We start from the raw sequence: 22,620 nt of genomic DNA, 5'->3' as shown, positions 1-22,620 counted from the left end.
TCAGGCCGATTAGTGCAAGTCACCATCTCCGTATTTTCCATGACACGGACGTCTCAGTGTGTCTACGTACCAGCAACATCACCATTTTTTTTTTTTTATGAACAAATCACCTTCTTTTTTTCCAATGTGTTCGTAGTTTGTTCACTTGTTGTACATCTCAATTCTCAAACAACGAACCAAATGTTGAAAATACTTATAAAAGAAAATAAAAACTTGTTTCGCAACTTTTTGTGATGTCATCAGGGACATTTTTTTTGCTCAAAGTCATCAGGGACATAAATGTCAATTTTGGGGAGAAGAAAAAAATGGGCGTCCTCTTGGTTGTTTAGGAAATTAAAAACAAAAAATTAGTCAAATAAGTCACCGAAAGTCTAAAAATTGTTATATAGTCAATCTTTTGTAATTTTTTTGCAAATAGTCACCTCAACTTATTTACAGCACTTAAAAAGAATACCAAAAAACATTCCCGCCTATTTTGGTTTTTTTTTTTGTCTTTTTTAGTGCCGTAAATAAGTTGTAATGGCTATTTACAGGAAATTAACAAAAGTTGACTATTATACAAAATGCTATAAGTCAAATGCGTATATAACATAAAAAAAATCCAATTAAAAATGATAAAGTAATAATTTTTTCTCATGAGCAGACTTTGACAATTATTTTTAAATTAAAAAATAATCGAAACGGCCTTGGAGTTTAGTAATTTGATCAAATGGTTCTCCAACTATTGATTTTGATTTTATTGTATTTTACACAAGATTTGCATATACCTAGTCATAGTCTGCTCATAATCGTTCAAAGCTGCAAAAAAAATTTGAAGAAGAAAAAAAAAAAAAAAAAAAAAAAAAGCTTATTGCAACAAAAAAAAAAAACAAAAATAATAATAATAATTACTAGGAGAAATACACGTCAATAGCTGAAAATCCATAATAGTCCCTGAATTCGTCTCAAGAAGCTTTGATAGAATAGAATCAAGTCTTAGACTAAGAGTGAAAATCCATAAGATTGACCTTGATTTAACATTCAAATATCTACACATCTTTCTACGAATCGAACTCTTTCCGGAACACCACAAAACAATTTTACCAAGTGCATTAACAATCGAACAAAGTCATTACTGAATTATTCAATGGTAATATAAAAAAAATAAAGAAAATAAAAACTGAGAGCAAAAGCAAGACAATACCGGAACAGAAACACAAAAACATATCAATGAGGTTTGAACCACAAACCTTTCAAATTAAAAGCTTGGTTGGAGAAAATGAATATTAAGTGTTCGAGCATTAATTGAGGTACTCAGCTCTAAACTCTGCAACAATCCATCCTAGAACATCAAATTAGCGACTTTTTCTACCGAAAAACAATAATACAGACACTCTAGGCTATGCCAAGGCATCAATTATACAAAAACTATGGAAAAAAAGGCTTTGACACAAAGGTACATAAGAATAATTGGGAAATAAAGTCGACTTTATATTCATAGAAGGAAAAAAAAATGACAGGTTAACAGTACATAATTAATTATGTGTTGAAAATTTGTAGATGATCACAGATTTGCTGTAGTATCACCGCCTTTTTTTTTTCTTTCTGAAATGGGGTTTTGAAAACCATTAATGGAATAAATTGTTTCTTCAGATTTCTCTTGACTATACAAGTTTTGAAACCACAAACTAAAATAAACAAAAAAAAAATCTTGTGGTTGCGAGCGGGCGCTAGAGCTTTTTCCGAACAGTTATCGAGAGAAGAGAAACAAAACTCAGCATTTTCATTTACAACTACATCACCGAAACTTATCGAGAGAAGAGAAACAAAACTCAGCATTTTCATTTACAACTACATCACCGAAACTTCTAAGATCTCGCAATCGAAGGCTACAACAGACACAATCATCGCCTAACTGAGAGACCCAACGATCACATATTTGCAAGCAAGTGTATATACTAACTACTACAGCATAGGAAAAACAAAAGTAATGAAAAAAGAAGAAACAAAAAAAAGAATGGCCTACAAACCTTGACTTGCGGTTCAAGTATTAAACCAGTCAGTCGAGACGCCTCTAAACGGTTTCTTTCCCTTCGAGCTCGGACCTTCGAAGGAATCATCACCGGCTGCCTTGCCCGGGAAGAAACAAAATTCCTCGCCCCTCGTCGTTAATCTCCGTCGATCGTGATCGTCACCGTCACCATGATCGGTCCCTCGAGCCAAGCTCTTGTCGCTCCTCCTCGGAGGCTCCGAGGACGTTCCCAACCTCAGAGACAAATCGCACTCGGGTTCCCTCGGAGGAAAAGGAGGAGGGTTCTCCCGAGCGTCTGGGCAGGCGAAATAGTCCCGCCTCGCGGTATTCGTGGAGGGCTCGGGAACGACTGGCGTCCCGACGTAAATCCTCTCGGGACGCGCAATTTCCCTCGGGACCCGGTGCTCGTCGGTCGGAAATCGAGCCCCGTAGTACAAGGGATACACCGAGCCCGAATTCTCCGGCGAAACGACGGGAGCGACGTAGTTGCAGTTAGGGCCGCCCGGGTGGAAATTCGGGGCATTCCCGACCGGGCTCCGGGCGAAACTCGAGGGTTGACTCCCGGGGTGAAACGGTAACATTTGGGGGCGTCTCTCGTCGACGAAAGTCCTATCGGTAACCCTAGCGGGTAAATTCGGGGGCTCTTGCGGTCTAGGCCCGGGGGTGAGGTAAGTCCTCGGGTTAATGTGACGCTGGCTTCTAGAAGCTCTTACCGGAACACAACCGAGATTTAGGGCAGCTATTTATAAATATGTAAAATAAATCAAAAAACTAAGAGACATTAAAAAAGAAGTCATTCATGTTTTGAACTACTCTATTAATGCTTTGATTGTTACCTTCGACACAAGGAGGCAAAAGGTCTCCGGTTTCGGTGGTCTCTTCTCGTCGGATAATAGTGTTTATGGCGTCGTTTACTCTTTCCCAAAGCGTCTCTAGGTTACTGTACTCGGTCTGAAAAGTTCAAGAAAACACACCATGAAATGAGCACAAAGACACATTTCAATCCAAAGATCTATGAAGACCCAGGATTTTTTTTTTTTTTTAAATCCAACCTCGGAATTGGCTTTGGAGTACATAATCTGTTCGGCTTTAAGCACCACAACGGGAAGTTTCTCTTGCCACTCCTTGTTCTTCTTGGTCTCCGGGCCGTGAGCTTCATTGACAACCCTAATCAAACACATGGTGTGCATTCAAACCAAACGCCCTAAAATAAGCGAAACCAGAACCAAAGAAAAAAAAAACGATTGAGGAACCTGAAAATCTGTTGAATGAGAGAGCCTCTGATGGGTCCGTGACGATCGCTGTGCCAAGCTCGCCGAACGCACTCGTACGGCCTCGGCCCTGGTCTAGGCATCTTTCGAAGAGCCGAGCCTCGAAAGTCGAAAATGGAAACCCACAATTGCAATGAAATATGCAATGAATCAAAAGGTCTCTGCTTTCGTGTTGTTTGACGAAGAGAAATAAGAAGTCTCAGGGTTTTATCATGGGCATTGTTAAATGTTGCTGAAGAAGAAGAAGAAAGAAATAAAGATCTCTCGGTGCGTTTAGTTTGCCAGTGGCCAATGGGACAGTTTTGAGTTTAAGAGTTGCCTTTTTTTTATTACTATTGGTGCCCCAAATTGGCAATAATGTAAAGGGGCTTTTGCTTCTTTGGGTTTTTTTTTTTTTTTTTTTTTTTAGCTGAGGGGAAGTTTTCAGTGAGAGCAAGTAAAGTGTTTTGTTTTCGTTATTATTATATTTTTAATTCACGAGGGTCACCTCTCTTATTGAAAAACACACACATACACTCACTCTCTCTCTCTCTCTCTCTCTCTCTCTCTCTCTCTCTCTCTCTCTCTCTCTCTCTCTCAGTTTGTTTAGCTCGGACATTTTTTTTTTATCTGTGATGTTTTTTTTGTTGACAATAACATAGATTTTTTTTTTCTTTTAGCTTTTGAGTTTTTTTTTATAGGAGAAATTTCATTCAAAATAAAATGCTACTAATGAACAAAATACAAAAAAATAAAAAATATAATAATCAAACTGACTAGACCAGCTGAAGGTAGGTGTAGCGTGAGAACCACGGAGACATAAACGCAAAACTAAGCCTATTAGGGGTTATCCGAAAACATATCCCCATCTTGTAACCGGAGATAAACTCCTACAAAGGCTATATAAAATCGAATAGAAAATTGGATAAAACCAATATACACACCGATCCGAAACCGAAATCTAGAGCCACGTCAGATAACCGAAATTCGGATTCGGATAATCAATCCTGTTTAAAAAAATGAACCGGATACCAATTTTGATTTTAGGCAAATTTGGATTGGTTATATAACCGAATTTTTTTATTTAAAAAATTAAAATATAAAAATTAAACTTTGGTCTCTAATTTTGTTCAGATATCACGATTCGAAAAAAAAAAACAAAAACAAAAAACAAAAAAACAAAACAAAACAAACTCATGACTTTTACTTTGATATTTTATTTGACAAGTTCATTTTCTATTTATTTATTAAAACTAATTTATTTTAACTTTATGTCATAATAAATAGAGGATGATCAAGTTGTCATAGAAAAATAGGTTTCTCATATAACAACTCCTATTACTACAATTTGATTATGTGATCTCTCAAAGTAATGTTGTTAGTACAATTTCAATTGTATGTCTCCTTTATTATGATCATATTATAATTTTATATTACAAATAATTGGCTACGTAGCCATCTTAAACACTAGCAATTTGGTTTTAGCCAACCTTTCGTTAATTTCTCGTAAATAGTCATCTTACTTACGTGGCATCTTATTAATTAAATTAGTTTTACACATTTGCTCTTATTTATTATGCCCGCTAGTTGAATTAGGCAGTTTTTTTTAATTTTGAATCTAACCAATTTGGAAAGATTGTTAACATGTATTTGGAAATTTTCAGCGTTGACTTTAGCTAATTAGTTTATATTTTCGTGTCAATTCACTATGGATAAAATCTGTAAATATATTCTTCATTTATTGATATTATTTTTTTCATAATTTTGGAACGTCCAAAATATTTCCAGAATTTTTTTCAGTTTATTTACACGAATATACTGTAAATATGCTTTGTATTTACAATGAAACAGTTGGTATTAACTGTAAATCAACGTCGTATTTACAATACTGGATGGAATTGACCAAAAATAATAAAAGGCCATTTCCTATTAGCATATATACAGACCCATTAACCCATATATAGATCTAATTTTTCTAAAAAAACAACATCTAATTGCCCGCGCGTCGATCCTTTCCGACCGCCATCGACCTAATCTCCGCCTCCGAGAGGCGGAGGCTATGGAGGACCGAAAGAGCTTCCTCGCGCTCGGAATCTCCGGAGATGACGATCGAGGCGAGAAATTCAGCGACGCCGGAGGATTGGAGCGACCGTCTGTTGGCCTCGCTCTCGAAGGCGATGGATCTGAGTCGACTGAGTCAATCAATCGGATCATGAAAAAAAAAATCGTTCACCATTTTTTTTATTCTTTGAACGTTGAATGAGAGAGGAGAGAGAGACACTTTGTTTTATGTGTATTTATTGAGTTTTAAATCCTCCCTCAATTTGTGCGAGTAGTTATGACCGAATATTTGTTTTCCATTTAAATTAATAGACTGAAAATAATGGGCGGAAATTTGGCTGGGGTTAGTTGAAGTCATTCACCTCTTTTAACATGCTGTAAATAGATTGATGTGGCTACTAACAAAAAATTAACAAAAGGTTGGCTAAAACCAAAACCTCTATAGCCGCATGGCTATATACCTATATAACCCTTTATATTATGATGTTTGCATGTTTGGTAGTTGGAGATGAAAACGTATGGACTCGCGAAGACAGGTGCCCTTTTTGAATTTTTCTTTTTATTCAGTTTTAGACTATAGACTATTATTTTGGAGTTCAATATGACTCGTTTGTACTCGTATTTTGATCATTGTAATAGTTTTAGAACCGGATATGATTTTTAAAAACCGGATAGCCGAATTTTGAAAATTGGATATTATATTGGATATTGGATTTACAAACCAGATAATCGAATTTCGATTTTAGACTAAATTGGACCTGATATTGGACCGACTTTTTAAAAACCGAAATTTTGGATTCGGATATAAAAAAAAATGTCAAAAATCGAACCGAACCGATCCAATTTAAGCCCTACTACAAATCCAAGAGCGGCAAACCAAACAATCATCCACGCATCACGCCAAAGAAAGACTTCCAACCTTCATAAAGAGGATCACCCCCTCAAGTCCCAAACTCGCAGATTAAGCGGTAGATCGCACCGGGTGTTCAAAGACAAGAGATGGCAAACCATCATCATCTCTTTCTCGATAATTGCACGCCTGAGGTTCAAAAAGAACCATGGTTGAAGAGTACACACCATCAAAAAAAGAAATTTAGCTGACTAGCAAATACCACAATAATCTTATCTAAACTACAACAAATGAAAATAACTCTTATGAGACATAACATACCTAAAATAAAAAATAAATACACTAAACCCTCAATAATACCTTCAACCACTAACCATACTCTAATGATGTCCCACGCTCTTCCATCTATACTTATCAGTACCATATCTCTAGATTCATCAAACCAACCACACCTGCAAGGCATATCTCCCTATGTGAGAGCACGCCGTTGGTTAGACCAAAGGTAATATCCATTAAACCCACGAGGGAAGTGATGGATAGGAAAAAAAAACTAGATTTTTGGAAAAACGTCTGGAGTATGAAACGTAAAAGAGAGAACTTATCTTGAGCTATCCTAGCTTCTTGTGATAAATGTTGTGACTGATATTATTTTGTAAGAAAATTATTTTGTCATACAAACAACGTCAACACTATGACGGTGACCCGTAATCAATATTGATGCCTTCGCAAACCAGAATGTTCAAGTTCGCTGACTCTGCGATCCAACGCCTAGAGAGATGCGAACCTTGGAATTAATGAGGACGTCACAAACGAAAGTGTAAGTTCTCTTGATAAGTCGGTGATGGATGCCACAAGGAATACCTTTACAATTTCGAAAGCTTCTTCAAGAAACAAAGAGAATTCTCTCACTTTTTATAATAAAAAAACGTAATTTGGCCTCAATATTCATGAAACTTCCTTTACTAAGGAAAATAAAAACCGAATTCGGAGTTTCATTTAACCTAGAAAATATTAGTGAGCTCTAGTAACATTAAAATAAAAAGACTAACTTAATACCCTACACATATGAGCTTTATTAAACATAAGTAAACCCAAAAACTCATTAAAAATACTGTAACTTAACCCATTATTTTTAACTACGAAAATAACAAATAAATATCCAAAAAACAAGAATTAAAGTGGGATAACTTTAATAATAGTCCATATGACATGGATAAGCTCTCCTTTGTTTTCTTTGGTGTGTATGCTCTCTTCTGCTCGAACCACTTGTAAAACAAGGATGTTTGTGTCTTCTTTCATTCGCTTTGGCATTGCCCTTAGGAATGGTTCCCAAGCTTTCGACAAATATAAAATAAATTAAACTACGATTTCTAGAAATAAATTATGAATCAAATTAGAATAAATAAGAGTAAAATTAAATGAATAGAAATAAATTTCTTTATTAATCTGAACGGATGAATACATTGATGGCCGAGCTCAACAAATAATCGAGAGAGTAAAACTGCATGCAATATTATGAGTAAAATATATCATTAGTAATTTTTAAATAAAGAACTTTATTTATAGTCGAAGATTTGGTCGTTCTTCTCGTCTTTCTCAAAGACACGTGGTTGGGCTGAAATACTTCTCGGTTTGACGCGTGTTCAACTCGGTTCGAGGAAATGAGCGAAGAAAGTGGACGAGCTCTGGTTGTAGGCGAAGATAGCTTCTTCTAGACTAGACGTGTGATCATCCTAGACTCGTTCTTCCTAGCAAAGCCAAACTCTGTCATGCCATATGGACTTTGGCCAAATTGAAGTCGTACTCCTTCGAAGTGGGACAAACCGTAATAGGCCTACAGATTCCAAGCTGTTTCGGGTCTTGCCCGAAATGTATTTTCTAGTGAGGAGACTGGTCCCTACACCCACACAACCTAGTAACATGTTTGTGCTATTAATAATCCACCGAATATCTTATAAAAAAATCCACCGAATTTACCATCATTACCTTTTTGTATTAATATGATTGCATTTTTGTTACTCATAACTTTAATATTTTAAACTAATACTAGATAGTCGATATTAACCATATAGACATGTTTATAACACAAACAAATTATAAACGTTACAATATTATTCACGTTACTGAAAATTGAATAACGATTGAAGACTTCGGGTGGTTCAACCCAAGGTCGGATCAAGTGGTCACACCCGAGCCAGGTATGCTTAACTCGAAAATCATGAATGTCTCTCTTTAAGCTCAAAGACGTCATTGGTTCCTTGCGGAGATCTGAGAGTAAGAAGAATAAGAAGAAATGAGCTAAATTGACGCAAAGGCAGGGCCTCTGACGAGCGTTAACACTCTCGTTCGAACCTTGGTCAGTAACGGGGTTTCCCATTCATAGGAGACGTATGAGATGCGTTAGGTTGGGAGCTAAGAAACTCTCTCAAATTTTTGCTACGCGCGTTGCGTTGAGTGGTTAGTGATCCCTCAGATCTTGGTTTGCAGCACGGAGATGTGAGTTCCGCCTCGGATGTTTTGTCCTACGTGTGCCCTAGCGATCCGCAACACCTTTCATTTGACCAAGTCGATCAGGGACCGAGCGTCAGGAGTTTCCTACTTGGGAAATAGTGGGTGCATTCCTCGCCTTGGGCTGAGGATTCGAAGGCTAGGCTTCATGTGTGACGGGGAGTCCCCCGTCTTCAGCAAGAAAAGTCTCAGTGTCATCAAAACCCTCGAGACGCTAGTAATATGATCATCTTATTGATCCTCATTGTTGAGGTTTTGGGGTTCTCTGTTAGGGACCCCTTTCATAAGCCTTTGACACACGCGCGCGAGGAGCCTTTCGCGTCGAGTAGACGTGGTGCGCACATGTATGGCCCCGACCTAGCTCGTTTCGGATGGGATTCTTCGTTCATGGGTCTGATTTGGGCTTTTCCGTAGCTCGGCCCATTGGACTTTTGGTGTGGATTTCCTCGCACGTCGCAAGGAAATTAATATTTTCAATTTTTCGAGAACGACCAACACCAATTATTGTCTTCATTTAAATTCTTTAAATGGTCGTAATCTATCATTCATATATCATTCATTGGGCACTTCCCCAAAGAAGAATAAAATGAGGGATCGCACATTATGGAACTTCTGTTGTTGTAACAAGTCGGGATTGTTGAAGTGAATGTTAAAAATTGCATTTAAAGGCCAAGTTAAAACCGTTTAGCTCGACAAAAATACTTGGTTACTCTCATCTCCGCGCAAAGTGGTGACTATCTCCTTAGTGACGATTGAAATTGCTCGAAGTATTCCTCATCGATTGATGAAGAAATGTAATATCGGTAATTATATGCAATACATGAAAAATCAACATGAATCTCATATAGTTGAAGCATGGAAAATAACAAATATATATATAAATATACATATATATATATATATATTTATCAATAGACAAAAAGAAATGTGTAAATAACATATGTGATTGTAGATCAAAAGTTACCCAATCGTCAAAGTTGAACACGATCTCATAGTTTACACCAATGCACTTCAAATTCATATGGATTTTAGACATTTAGTATTTCAATGAAAGAGCATTTGTGCAAATGCATCTCACTTTTTGCAAGTTTATGCCGGTTAGCCAAAATTAGGCATTCAATATTTGTATGAAAGAGCATTTGTGCAAAGCATCTCACTTTTTGCAAGTTTGTGCCGTTTAGCCAAAATTAGACATTGCCACTACAATTTTTCTACTTTTCCAAGCTCAAAAGTGTTTCTGAAAACTCAAACAATAATAAGAACTTTTCTCAAGAGCATTATAGTTTTCTTTTTTCCCCCACTAAACCATCCCCCACCCACCACTCAAAAGAAACCCCAAAAGACACCATTGTTGCAAGATTTCAAAAGTAATGATATTGTTGATGAATGTTGTAGCAACAAAACTTCTATTGGGAAGATTTTTTTTGCACCATCCTGACACAACCTCATTGGCTATTGGCCATTGATCCCCACTCATTCATATCTTGTCCTCTCTTGAAAATGGCTCTTCCACAACCACTAAATTAGTTGTCCCTTTAAACCTCATTTTCTATGTTGTTCAGCAATCCAACATCCAAACCCCTCAAACCAATTCCATCGCAAAGAAATTAAAAACAAAATGAATTTTTTTTTCAATCAAGGTTAAAAAGTGTTGGGTGATTAGACTAGGTGGTCAAACCTAACAAAACTTTATATGATATAGATAGAAGAAAAACAAACAAATAAATAAATAGTAATTAGTAATCCATTGAAAAGCTTGAAATATTGCCGGAATTTATTATTTCCAATTGTTGGGAAACCTTTTTTTTTTAATAGCGGAAACAATATATTTTTTTATAGTAAAAGGTCGCTACTTCAAATTTTAATATCCGTTACATTTTTTAAAAACTTAACTGTTTTGAGATATGTTGGTTCACAAAATTTATACAACGATAATGTATCATAAAAAATTTCTCGCATGCTTATCTGGAAATACAAGTAGGGATGGCAACGGGTACGGGTAAAACCGGGTACACCTATTTCGTTACCCGTACTCGCTATAATTTTTTATCCGTTACCCAGACCCGTTTACCCGGATTTTGAGACGGGCCGGGTAACGGGGATACCCGCCGGGTAACGGGGATACCCGCCGGGTAAGCGGGTTAAATATATTGGACCCGTTTACCTGGTTTAAAAAAAGGGTAGCGGGTCGGGTAGACCCGCTTACCCGTTTATAAAATAAAAATCCATCAACAATATAAAGTTTAAAAATAATAAAATTTAGGTGAAAAATATCAAAATGCTACTACAATATAAAGAACATTAAAATTCAAAATAAATAAATAAAAATACAAAAGAAGTCTTCATTGCTAATAGATCATTTTCATTGTAAATTTGGTCATCTTCATTGCAACATGTTAAAATTTGTTATCTTTTTAGATATTTAAAAGTTAACGGGTCGGGTCCCGGGTAACCGGGTACGGTATGACTATTCCGTTACCCGTACCCGGACCCGTTAAAACCCTAACGGGTGTTACCCGTTTACCCGTTTATCCAAAAAGAACGGGTATTACCCGACCCGAATAAATCGGGTAACGGGCCGCAACGCGGGTAACGGGTCAAATTGCCATCCATAAATACAAAGCAAAATTTTCCCTTTCCATGTGATCCATTAATGACTAATAACGACAGAAAATAGAGAAAACTAGATTCCATAGGCTTTATTTATTTCAAACTGTAATTGAAAGCAATAAGCCAATAACAGGATGAGAAGTTTTGTGGGTAGGCAGATAAGAGAGGCTCTAAAGAGTAGGGTCAATTAATTTAAAGGCAATGCTTGCTTGCAAGTACAAGCATATCTCTCTCTCTCTCTCTCAAATAATTTGTTGCTAATTGTAAGGTTATTACTCATTTGTATCGATTTTTCTTTTAATATATTTTTTAAAAATTTAAATAATTATGAATATATCTCTAGAAAAATTTTATTTTATAAACCTAAAAATTAACAAAATATCGAGATTAGACCTCATATTTTAAAAATATCCAAAAATGGACTTTTGTCCCAATATCGGTCACAAATGTTATTTTGAACAAATAAACTCATTTCACTTTCACTCTCTACCTTCTCAATCCATCATTCGGTCTTTCACGCTCAATTCCGACGTGATATAACTAAATTCGACGAGATACGAGGGAATCCGACGAGCTATGATGACCTAGAATGATAAAGTTTCACGCGAATTTGATTTTTTCGGCTTAAAATGCCCAAAAATATGAATTTTATCGTATAGCATCGTACATTATCGTACGGTATCGTACACTATCGTATATTATCGTACGTGATAATTATAATATACATTATAATTTATATGAATTTTATCGTACATTATAATGTATCGTATCTCATCGTATTATATCGTACGACATCGTACGGCATCGTACGTTATAATATAACGTACGATGCCGTACGATATAATACGATGAGATACGATACATTATAATTTTAATGTACGATAAAATTCATACAAATGAAATTGCATTATAATGTATGATAATATACGATAGTGTACGATAATGTACGATGCTATACAATACAATTCATACTTTTTGGACATTTTAAGCGGAAAAAGTCAATTTCACGTGAAACTTTATCATTTTAGATCATCATAGCTTGTCGGATTCCCTCGTTTCTCGTCGAATTTAGTTATATCACGTCGGAATCGAGCGTGAAAGACCGAATGAGAGATTGAAAAGATAGATAGTGAAAGTGAAATGAGTTTATTTGTTCAAAAGGGTATTTGTGTCCGAAATTTGTACAAAAGTCCATTATTAGATATTTTTAAAATATGATGTCTAATCTCGATATTTTGTTAATTTTTAGATCCACAAAATGAAATTTTTCTATCTATGTATATTTATTCTTCCATCTTAAAGTATATTAATTACTCCGCAACAATGCATGATGCATACTCTTTGTAGATAATAAAGAACAAGCTCACTTCCGACGTTCATTCAAAGCGCCATCGCGTGGTTTTTTTTTTTTTTGTTTTTTTTTTTTTCACTTTTCCTAACTTTAACACACACTCTCTCTAATACGATATAAAATATAAACAAATATAAAAAAACAACGCTTGAGATTCTTCAAAAGTTCAAAGTTCAAACCATTGAAATTATGATTAAAATTAAATAGGGAAGGGAAATAAAATCTGACAGCAGATGGAGTTAACATGAAACACTTTCGTTATATGCAATATTGTTCAATACATGTATATTATAATAATGATTAATATCAATATATTTTACTATCACGTATCTTTTAATCAATATTAGTTATATATATACTTGGAAAAAGTACGTGTAATATACAAAGATATTATATGTTACTATTTAATACAGAATACATTTTTAAAGTTAAAATGTATTATAACAGTATATTTTGGTTATGTTATTAGTAAAATATAAGATATTTTTTTATTTTAATTTCAGTTTTTATTTAGTTGATAAAAATTTAGTCCATAAAAATGAGGTCCATAAAAATTTAGTTGATAAAAATTTAGTCCGTAAAAAATTTGACATGATAAAAAAACATGCGGTACATTTTAAAATCATTGAATCATCAAGATAAAAATGAGGTTTTTTTTTTATCTTTTTAAATTTTGTTACTTGTTAAAAATAATGACAACAATTTTACTAATCTTAATTTAATGAAATTGAAATTCTTCAATATACTCTCTTTTCCCTAATTTTATTTTACACTTTTTATTTAAAATAATAATAATAATTTTACTTACTCGTGCGTTCTTAAAATTAACATATATATAAAGTCATATCTCTCTAGTGAAAAGCATCTTCAAATCTATTCATAATCTTGTCAGATGAGTTTACAAATGAAAGGTACTCTAGCTATATAGTCATTTTGAAACATTGAATTTACAAGATAGTCGATGTTTGGTTAATTATGATTAATTAGCCACTAAATTTATTGACCCAAAAAAAAAAAAGTTGGACTCTTTTGCCAAATTATATTTCCGCCTAGCATATAGTTAATTTTTTTCAAAGAAATAACAATAATTAATAAAAAAAAAATATCACAACAATTAATAAGAGGAACACGTAGCTATTGAAGTGGAAAAGTCACACATTGGTTGTGTGTGTGAATAGACATGTGTTTATATATCTGTTGGACCTCTGTACTTGACACCAATTAGTTTTGAGATGGAATTCAACAGTGGCCACGTACATGAACCATTGAATCTCATTTAAAAATAAAATCCACTCGTTCGAATGGAAAGGAAAAAACCTTCCTCGCCTTCCATCCGAAAATCGATCCGAGACTACCGTTCCCGCTTTTCCACTGACCTTCACCTCCAGGAACACACCATTGCCACTTCCGAGACCACACCATCGCCACCTACGAGACTACACCGTCGTTGCCTTTGGTATTCAATGTGGCTGGATCATCAGCCACGATTCCAGCCACTATCGAATAACGACGGCAAAAAGATGAACCAAATAAATTGATAATAGTAAATAGTAGTTAATACAAACATCTCCAACGGCATAAACTAACATGATAAACAAGTTAATAATAGTTAATAGTAGTAGGGTTTGCGATAAAATAAAAAAAAAATAAAAAAAACATGAGCTGAAAAAGTTTTTTTGAAGAACAAATAACCTTACAAATCAATTCAATGTACAAGCTAAAGAATAATTGATTTTAGATTTGAAATATTAAACTGTATATACAAACAACAGGAATTCTAAAACACTCAAAATGTTGCCACATAAACCAATAGCTATTTAACAATTATTATGTTTAGAGTAGCATATTTAGTTGCGTATTTCTAGTGTAAATCATTTATACAAAAAAATACATATAAAAAAACAATTTATATATTTTTATCTCTAAGTTTACTTATTTATGGAAAACTAGCTAATATATTTGAAATTATTTTATATTTTTCTAATTAGAATCTGTGACACGCAAAATAATTTTAATACCATAGAATATACATAAATTACAAAATAAAAGTGTCAATCACAAAAAACAAAAAATAAATTACACCACATACATATATTCTTATGAGTTCATATTTAGCTGAAAGTTGAAAAATAATTCTAAATTTATGTAAAAATATAGAAAATAAAATAATATGCTGGGATATAAATTGCTTGAGTTAAATATATATGGATAAGAATATAATAAATTGATCATTGTTAAAATGCTTTAAATAATATGTAGTAATAAATTACATTGATGTTACTAATAGAGTATGAAATTGCGAATAAACTGCACAATAGTTCTATATTAGAGTATGGGATTATACATTTTAGTGATCTCAATGTCTTTTACCAAAATGAATAAACTATAATTTATGACAGTTTTATTTGTATGCCCAATGTGCAAAGTAGCCAAAATGAAATTATGAAATTTATTTTTAACATAAGTTTCACAACTTTTAGAGAAATAGTCTACAGGTTTATGTGGCAATAATTAAGGTATGATTTGCTCTTATTTATTAACAAATTTGTCATTTTATCTCTCCTATTTTTTTCCCACACTTTTTTTACATAAAAACTTCAAAAACTCACATCTATCTCATATGAACTCGAAATTGAGTGATTCCAAATCTTACGGATTCGTGACGCCGAGATTTTCAAAAATAGATCCATTGTTTTTTTTTTTATGAAAAATCATGTTTAATACCATAGATGTAGAAAAATCACGTTACTACCTTAAATATGGAAATAACTCAAATTTTTTGAAATTATCAAAAAAATAAATGGAGACGTAAATATGATGCATTAAACATAATTTTCATCAAACACAATGAGTCTATTTTTGAAGATCTCGACGCCACGAATTTGTAGGATTTGAAATAACTCAATTTCGAGTTTGTATGAGAAATATACGAATTTTTGAAGTTTTGATGCAAAAAAAATTATTTGAAAAAAATAGGAGAGAGAAAGTGACGAATTTGTTAATAAATAAGGGCAAATCAGACCTTAATTATTGCCACATAAGTCATTTGATTATTTTTTTTCTCTCATCTTCTCGATATTTCCTTTCTCTCTCTTCTATTCGTTCTCTTTCTCTCTCATCTTCTCTATGTGCTCTTCTCGATGCTTGCGATATTTCTTTCCCGCATCTTCTAGAACCCAAAGATTTCTTCCTTTTTTTATAAATCATTTTCTCTTTAAGATGTTTCCATATGAAAATAGTTTTTTTTATTATTATTATTGTATTGGATGAATTCTTTTTAGCTTGTATCAACCGTACGGCTACAATTTTATGTTACTATAGATATATATTATAATTTTCAAAATGTTGTAGACATACATGTCTACAAATTTATGTAATTGTAGACATGTATGTGTACAAATCAAAAATTAAAATATTATTGTGAATTTGTAATTGTAAATCTCTATGTCTACATTTTGATAATTATAGACTTGTATATCTACAATTTCTGTAATTATAGACATCTACATCTGTTATGCCGTTTTTTTCTTATGGTAAAAAAACGACGCCCCAATCGTAAAAACGACGTTACGATATAAAATGGCAGTTTAGTCAAACACGCATGACTAAAAAACCAAGCATCAACCAAGCAAGCTTCAACCAAACGAAAACCAAGCTTCAACCAAGCAAAAACCAAGCGCCAACCAAGCTTCAACCAAGCAAAAACCAAGCTTCAACCAAGCAAAAACCAAGCGCCAACCAAGCTTCAATCAAACATCAACCAAGCTTCAATCAAGCAAAAACCAAGCGCCAACCAAGCTTCAATCAAGCATCAACCAAGCTTCAACCAAGCACCAACCAAGCATCAAGCACCGGTTTCTTTTCCTATAAATAATTCACTCATTCTCAACTCAGAGGACAACTAAAGAGAATTCCCCGAACTCAAAAAACTCTCTAAACCCCAGAGACTCTCAATCCCAGAATTCACTCAGCCAAATACTCTCCCAACTCAAGAGGACTCCGAACTCAGGACTCATCCCGAACTCAGAACTCATTCCGAACTAAAGGAGAAGAAGGTCCAGGATTCACTCCGAACTCAAAATACACTAAACCCCAAAAAATTCCACTCCCAACTCTGGAATAGAGCCTAAACCAAGAATCCCATGAACTACATCATGACCTGATCCCGCGAGGCGAGTACGTAGGCAGCTCACAAGGAGCACGGTCACGCCCCCCAGGCGAGCTCGACCCCCAGCAGGGGCGACCTCCAGGCGAGCTCGACCTTCAGCCGAGCTCAACCTTCCAGGCGAGCTCAACCTCCAGGCAGGGGCGACCTCCAGACGAGCTCGACCCCCCCAGGCGAGCTCCCTCCAGGCAGGGCGACCTCCAGGCGAGCTCAAAATCCAGGCAGGGGCGATCTCCAGGCGAGCTCGACCTCCAGCCAGGATCACCCCCCAGGCAAGCTCGACCCCCCAAGCGAGCTCAACCTTCCAAGCGAGCTCACTCTCCAGGCAGGGGCGATCACTAGGCGAGCTCGACTCTCCAGCCGAGCTCGACCCCCAGGCGGGCTCAACCTCCAGGAAGGGCGATCTCCAGGCAAGCTCGACCTCCAGCTGAGCTCGACCCCCCAGGCGAGCTCACCCCCCAGGCAGGAGCTCACTCTCCAGGCAGGGGCGATCACTAGGCGAGTTCGACTCTCCAGGCGAGCTCGACCTCCAGCCAGGATCACCCCCCAGGCGAGCTCGACCTCTAGCCGAGCTCGACCTCAAGCCGAGCTCGACCCCCCCAGGCGAGCTCACCCTCCAGGCAGGGGCGATCCCTAGGCGAGCTTGACTCTCCAGCCGAGCTCGACCCCCAGGCGAGCTCACCCTCCAGGCAGGGGCGATCTCAAGGCGAGCTCGACCTCTAGCCGAGCTCGACCCCCCAGGCGAGCTCACTCTCCAGTCAGGGGCGATCACTAGGCGAGTTCGACTCTGCAGGCGAGCTCGACCTCCAGCCAGGATCACCCCCCAGGCAAGCTCGACCCCCCAGGCGAGCTCAACCTTCCAGGCGAGTTCACTCTCCAGGCAGGGGCGATCACTAGGCGAGCTCAAATCTCCAGCCGAGCTCAACCTCCAGGAAGGGCGATCTCCATGCGAGCTCACCCCCCAGGCAGGAGCTCACCCTCCAGGCAGGGGCGATCTCCAGGCGAGCTCGACCTCCAACCGAGCTCAACCTCCAGACGAGCTCGACCCTCCAGACGAGCTCGACCCCCCAGGCGAGCTCGACCTCCAGCCAGGCTCGACCCCCAGGTGAGCTCAACCTCCAGGCGAACTCGACCCCCCCCCCCCAGGCGAGCTCGACCCCCAGGCGAGCTCGACCTCCAGGCCAGAAATCTAAGACGAAGAACGCGTTCCCGACGAAAAAGAAGGCAAAGCATCGTTTCCCTCTTTACGATTCTAAGATCCTCTGAAGCTCCTGGACGCTTTGGGCTTTGTCCCGAACTTCCTTGAGCCCATTGGACTCTCGAAAAGTAATTTGGGCCGACCCCATACTAGGCACGTGACTGTTCCAGGCACGCCACGTGTCCTCGAATGTTAAACCCAAAAACGGCTTAACAACATCTACAATTTCGATAATTGTAGAAATGTATGTCTACAATTACAGATATTGTAGACATGTATGTATTGCAGTTGTAGATATATATGCCGAACACCTTATATATAATGAATCAATAAATGACTACTTTGGCGATGTAGAGATGGAAGTGGAACAAGAAAAGAAGCCATTTCCCAGCTCTAGTTTCTCATCTTCCTTGTTTTCTCAATTCTCCACAGCGCGCAAATCATTCTCCAAATCCAGCGCCCCAAACAACAACAAGAAGAAAATACTACTTCCATCACTTACGTTAGCCCCAACCTCCCAAAACTCCGTTCTCAAGGTAAACCAATCGCATAACTAAAAGAAATCTAACCCATCAAATTCTCTCACGGCTGCGAACATCTCCGGTCTTCGGTGCGCGACGGAGTATCTGGAGATGGCGGAGGATCGCGAGGAAGGAAACCTGATCTAGACCAAGGCTTTCTTGAGCTACGTGGTCCTCTCTTCCCGGTGCGACTCGAGAGCTGCGAGAGCCTCTCTCTGTGGGCCGAGAACCTCCAGATTGTCCAGTGATGCAGCGAATCCATCGCCTTGAAGGTATGCGCTAACCCTAAAGGAATCTGATGCGCCGAAGATGATAGAGAAAGAGAATTGGGAGACGAGAGAGAGATATATAGAGAAAAAAAAAAGAGAAAAATGGAAAAAAAAAAAAAAAAATTGATAAAAAAAAAAAACTAAATTTAAAAAGCACGATGGACATTGCACATTGGACATACTAATAAAAGTGTCCTAAATTATAGCTTAATTAATTTTAATAAAAAAATATTGAGATCAATATATATATATATATATATATATATATATATATATATATATATATATATATACAAATTCCTTGAATTTAATGATCACCGATGAGATATCACTGAGTGATATTACAAATATGTTATAATCTTCCACTTGCCTTTTGCCTTATTCCCAACCACCAATCCATAAGTGGGCAGGCAAAGAGCGAGAATAATTACGATACACCCAAGTACATCACATGAGTGATGAGTCCCATGTGAAAATTCTTACATGCTTGATTTATATTTTTAGAGATAATTGTGGCCCAACATCATAGATTCTATACTCTTTTGCGCTTATTCCCTTAAGTTCTTATCTATATTTTTTCAAGGCAAACTTTTCAAGTGCACGAAAAGAAAACGGTGTAATTTATTCTTCCATGTGCTATTTTATGGTTAAAATTGAGGTCCTAAGTGCAAATCGTATTTGTAAAATTTCATCCTAGAAAAAAAACTTTCACCTACTCGTATGCACGTTCATCTTATTCCACGCCAAAAAATTGTGTGCACGTTTGTTAACAATAAAGTAATATTGAGTTACAACTTAGGAAATACACAAGACAATAGTTAGATCTAAATATGGCAACCTTTAAATCATTAAAATCATGCAGATAGCGAGGCTCAAAAATCAGTTTCATATGTCCTCTCACACATATTTATCAAATTTATCATTTATGATACAGTAAAGCTTTATAACACGGGTACGATTTTCTCACGATTCTCAATCAAAGCATTAAACACTATTTTTTGTTTAAATATTATCCACGTGTCATAGAGTGTATGGCTCGTTTAAAACCGTTAGTCGTGTTAAATAGCACAACTCTTTATGATAACCTCTCGGCCGAGACCTAACATGTAGATGTGTTATTATGTAGATACAGATAAACGAGTTTGTGTTCTATTTCAAAGTTTATTAATAACTAACTAGCCTTGCATTATTCTTCACATATTTCATCATTGGCATTGTCCTCGTCATTTCCGTACATTTGATCAAGAATCAACACCAATCCCATTGCGAAGGCGCAATCGAAGCCGGCCTTGACAATGAGGGCAAAAACGTCTTTTCCTAGCACTACATTGGTCGAGGGATCCACCTTTCGCTTAATCTCGGCCTTTGGCTCCCTTGACGAGCTCTCTTTCAAAAATTTGTATAGCGTGCATTTACGCCGCGGATACGAGCCTTTGATCTCATACTCCTCGCAATCACAACCGTTGATCTCCACCATCACTTCCGACCGTCCGATTATGGAAGATGTATGAGTTGTGAACAACGGGTCGCGGTTTTCCTCTTTCTCGCCTAAATAACCTTCCCATCGTCGGTGAAGACTTGGCTTCTGTCTTTTTCAAAATATAATCATCAATTTGATCTCAAATAATTTAAATTTTTTGAATTCCAAAGCTAAAACAAAAACTACCATTAGCAAATTAAATTAAGGCACTTTCAAATAAAAAAAATTGGTATGCGAATATCAGATTTCTAATGAATACTCCACCTTTAAATAAACATCTTACTCATGATGACAGCCTTATACAAATTTTAAAACCATGAAGTATTAGCCTCTACCCTCAAATCTATATATAATTATAAAAATCTTCTTTAGAATATTACTAATAGATTATAACGAAAATAAATAAATAAAATGCACTAAAAATCACTTTCCAACCTAATTATTCTCCTCTTTTTCTTTAGTTGCTTAAACAAGAAAATTCCAACCTCAAATAGCCAAAAAAGGCAACAAAAAAAAAAAACTAAAATTACCTTTCTACGGAGGGTGAGAAGGCACTTTCCAAAAGCATCCATGAGAACAAGCTCATCCATGGGCTTTGACTCAGGCCCATAAGAGTCAAACCTGAACAAAAGTTGGCCTTCATGATTGTAAACTACAAACCCATCACCAGGGAAAAACACAGACGTTTTGTGCACAGTTAAAGTGGTCTCTTCTTCAAAGCAATACTTGTCATCCACTATCCACAAGCTCTTCTTATTGTTCTCTTCCATACTTAAATTCTGCATCACCACCACAGATGTCAAAAACCACCACTCTATTTATGCTTCGCTTTTAGCTACCTATCTACTTTGTGCTATCTTCTTGTATATGTGGTTTCAATGTGTTGTGATTCCTTTGTATTAAATATCGGGCAGTGTATTTTTGAATGGTCAACTTATAAATATTACTATTATTATTAAAAAATATATTATATTCTAGAATATGATACAGGGAGATCTAGGCTATATCAGATTAACGCGTTGTTTGTATGGGCGGAACCGACCCTTAAGCAAGTGAAGCAATGGCTTTAAGTCTCGCAATTTAGAAGATAAAAAGGCTCACTTTTTGGGGGAAAAAATGTCCACAATATACAACAAATATAATTGACAGTTGAAACTTGAAACACGTTGGTATATTCTGTCATTAATATATTGTGGCCTTACTCATACGTAGGGTTTATTTTTTTTTATTAGTATTAAAGTTATAAATTTCTCTATAATAAAATGCCTTATTTAAAAAAAAATTAAGGCTGATAATTATTTTTTGCCTAAGGCCCCCGTAAGTATCAGGCTAGACTGAACTTTTAAAAATTAAAACTTTTACTCTAATTTGTTTATTTATTATTATCAATTTTAGTCTAAAATTACATGAATTTTTATATATAACCATCCTGAATAATGTTGCTCTTACACATCCCTTATAAAAAAAAAATAGAAATTTTTTAATTAAATTTAACCCGGGACTATAAATTTTAACTCCTTCACAAGTTGTTTGTTTATTTTGAACATGCTTCAAATATTAGGAAAAATATACGATATATTGAAATTTGAACACTTGTATGACTATTTTCTATAAAGTTGGTAGAGATATTTAAACAACCGTATCTCGTGGATCATGAGAATGATCAACTTATTTTATTATTAAATGCTAAATTTCAAATGGGGTTGTTTGGTTTGGTGATGTTTTGTGATATGAATGGTTGTGTTGGTGTGGGGATACTTGGTTGGTATAGAAGATTCAAGAATTTACTTATTAATTTTATTTTATGGAAGCATTAGCACTAATCTCACTCTACTAATAGAGTCAAATCAACACCCTAATTATTACAAGATCTCTATAATCAGAAGGATTTATAGAAGATTCAAGAATTTGCCTATTGATTTTTTTATGCTAGCAGTAGCGCCAGTATCACACATAATTTATTTGCTTGGTTGAAAAAAAAAACATTATGAAAGAAACATGTTGGAAGAGGAAGTTCTAAAAAATATATGTAATTTTATTAACTGATAAGTCATTATCTGATTCAATTATTAGCTGAATTGGGATTTCATTTTTAAGAAACATAATCTCGATTTTAATTTAAGTTGTTTCGATAATTATTTCAAATTAAAGTATTCTCACATTAAACTTAGAGATTTGTAAGTAACTAGACCACTTTAAACATGTGATTTTATGTCCCAAGCGCTAAAGTTCACATCCATTTACGATGGGTTTTTGGACTAATCAGATTTTTGAATAGTATTTGAAATGTGATTTCACGATACGAGACAAACATATCACATCGGAGAAGACATCAACATCCACCTA

At 35.9% G+C, this 22,620-nt stretch overlaps 2 protein-coding genes across 2 annotated transcripts; both read right to left on the bottom strand.

The window, feature by feature from the left end:
- Positions 1-1,796: 1,796 nt before the first annotated feature.
- LOC149397923 (uncharacterized) lies at positions 1,797-3,757 on the bottom strand. Its single transcript, XM_089613935.1, has 4 exons — positions 3,265-3,757; positions 3,064-3,178; positions 2,848-2,962; positions 1,797-2,750 (listed from the first exon to the last, which is right to left on the bottom strand). The coding sequence occupies exons 1-4, from the start codon at positions 3,363-3,365 to the stop codon at positions 2,023-2,025; spliced, it is 1,059 nt and encodes a 352-aa protein (XP_089470061.1). The 5' UTR covers positions 3,366-3,757; the 3' UTR covers positions 1,797-2,022.
- A 16,001-nt stretch (positions 3,758-19,758) lies between these two features.
- Positions 19,759-21,322, bottom strand: LOC149397922 (protein LURP-one-related 5-like). The gene is made up of 2 exons (XM_089614781.1): positions 20,805-21,322; positions 19,759-20,379 (listed from the first exon to the last, which is right to left on the bottom strand). Exons 1-2 carry the CDS (start codon positions 21,057-21,059, stop codon positions 19,981-19,983), a joined length of 654 nt encoding a protein of 217 aa, XP_089470907.1. The 5' UTR covers positions 21,060-21,322; the 3' UTR covers positions 19,759-19,980.
- Positions 21,323-22,620: the final 1,298 nt, after the last annotated feature.

This window comes from Urtica dioica, chromosome 5 (genome assembly GCF_054948205.1).
Source record: "Urtica dioica subsp. dioica isolate 48M chromosome 5, U.dioica_male_clone48M_v1_H2, whole genome shotgun sequence".
In the NCBI taxonomy this organism is placed as follows: domain Eukaryota; kingdom Viridiplantae; phylum Streptophyta; class Magnoliopsida; order Rosales; family Urticaceae; genus Urtica; species Urtica dioica.
Note: the sequence above shows the minus strand (reverse complement) of the source record. Positions and strands in the feature narration are given on the sequence as shown.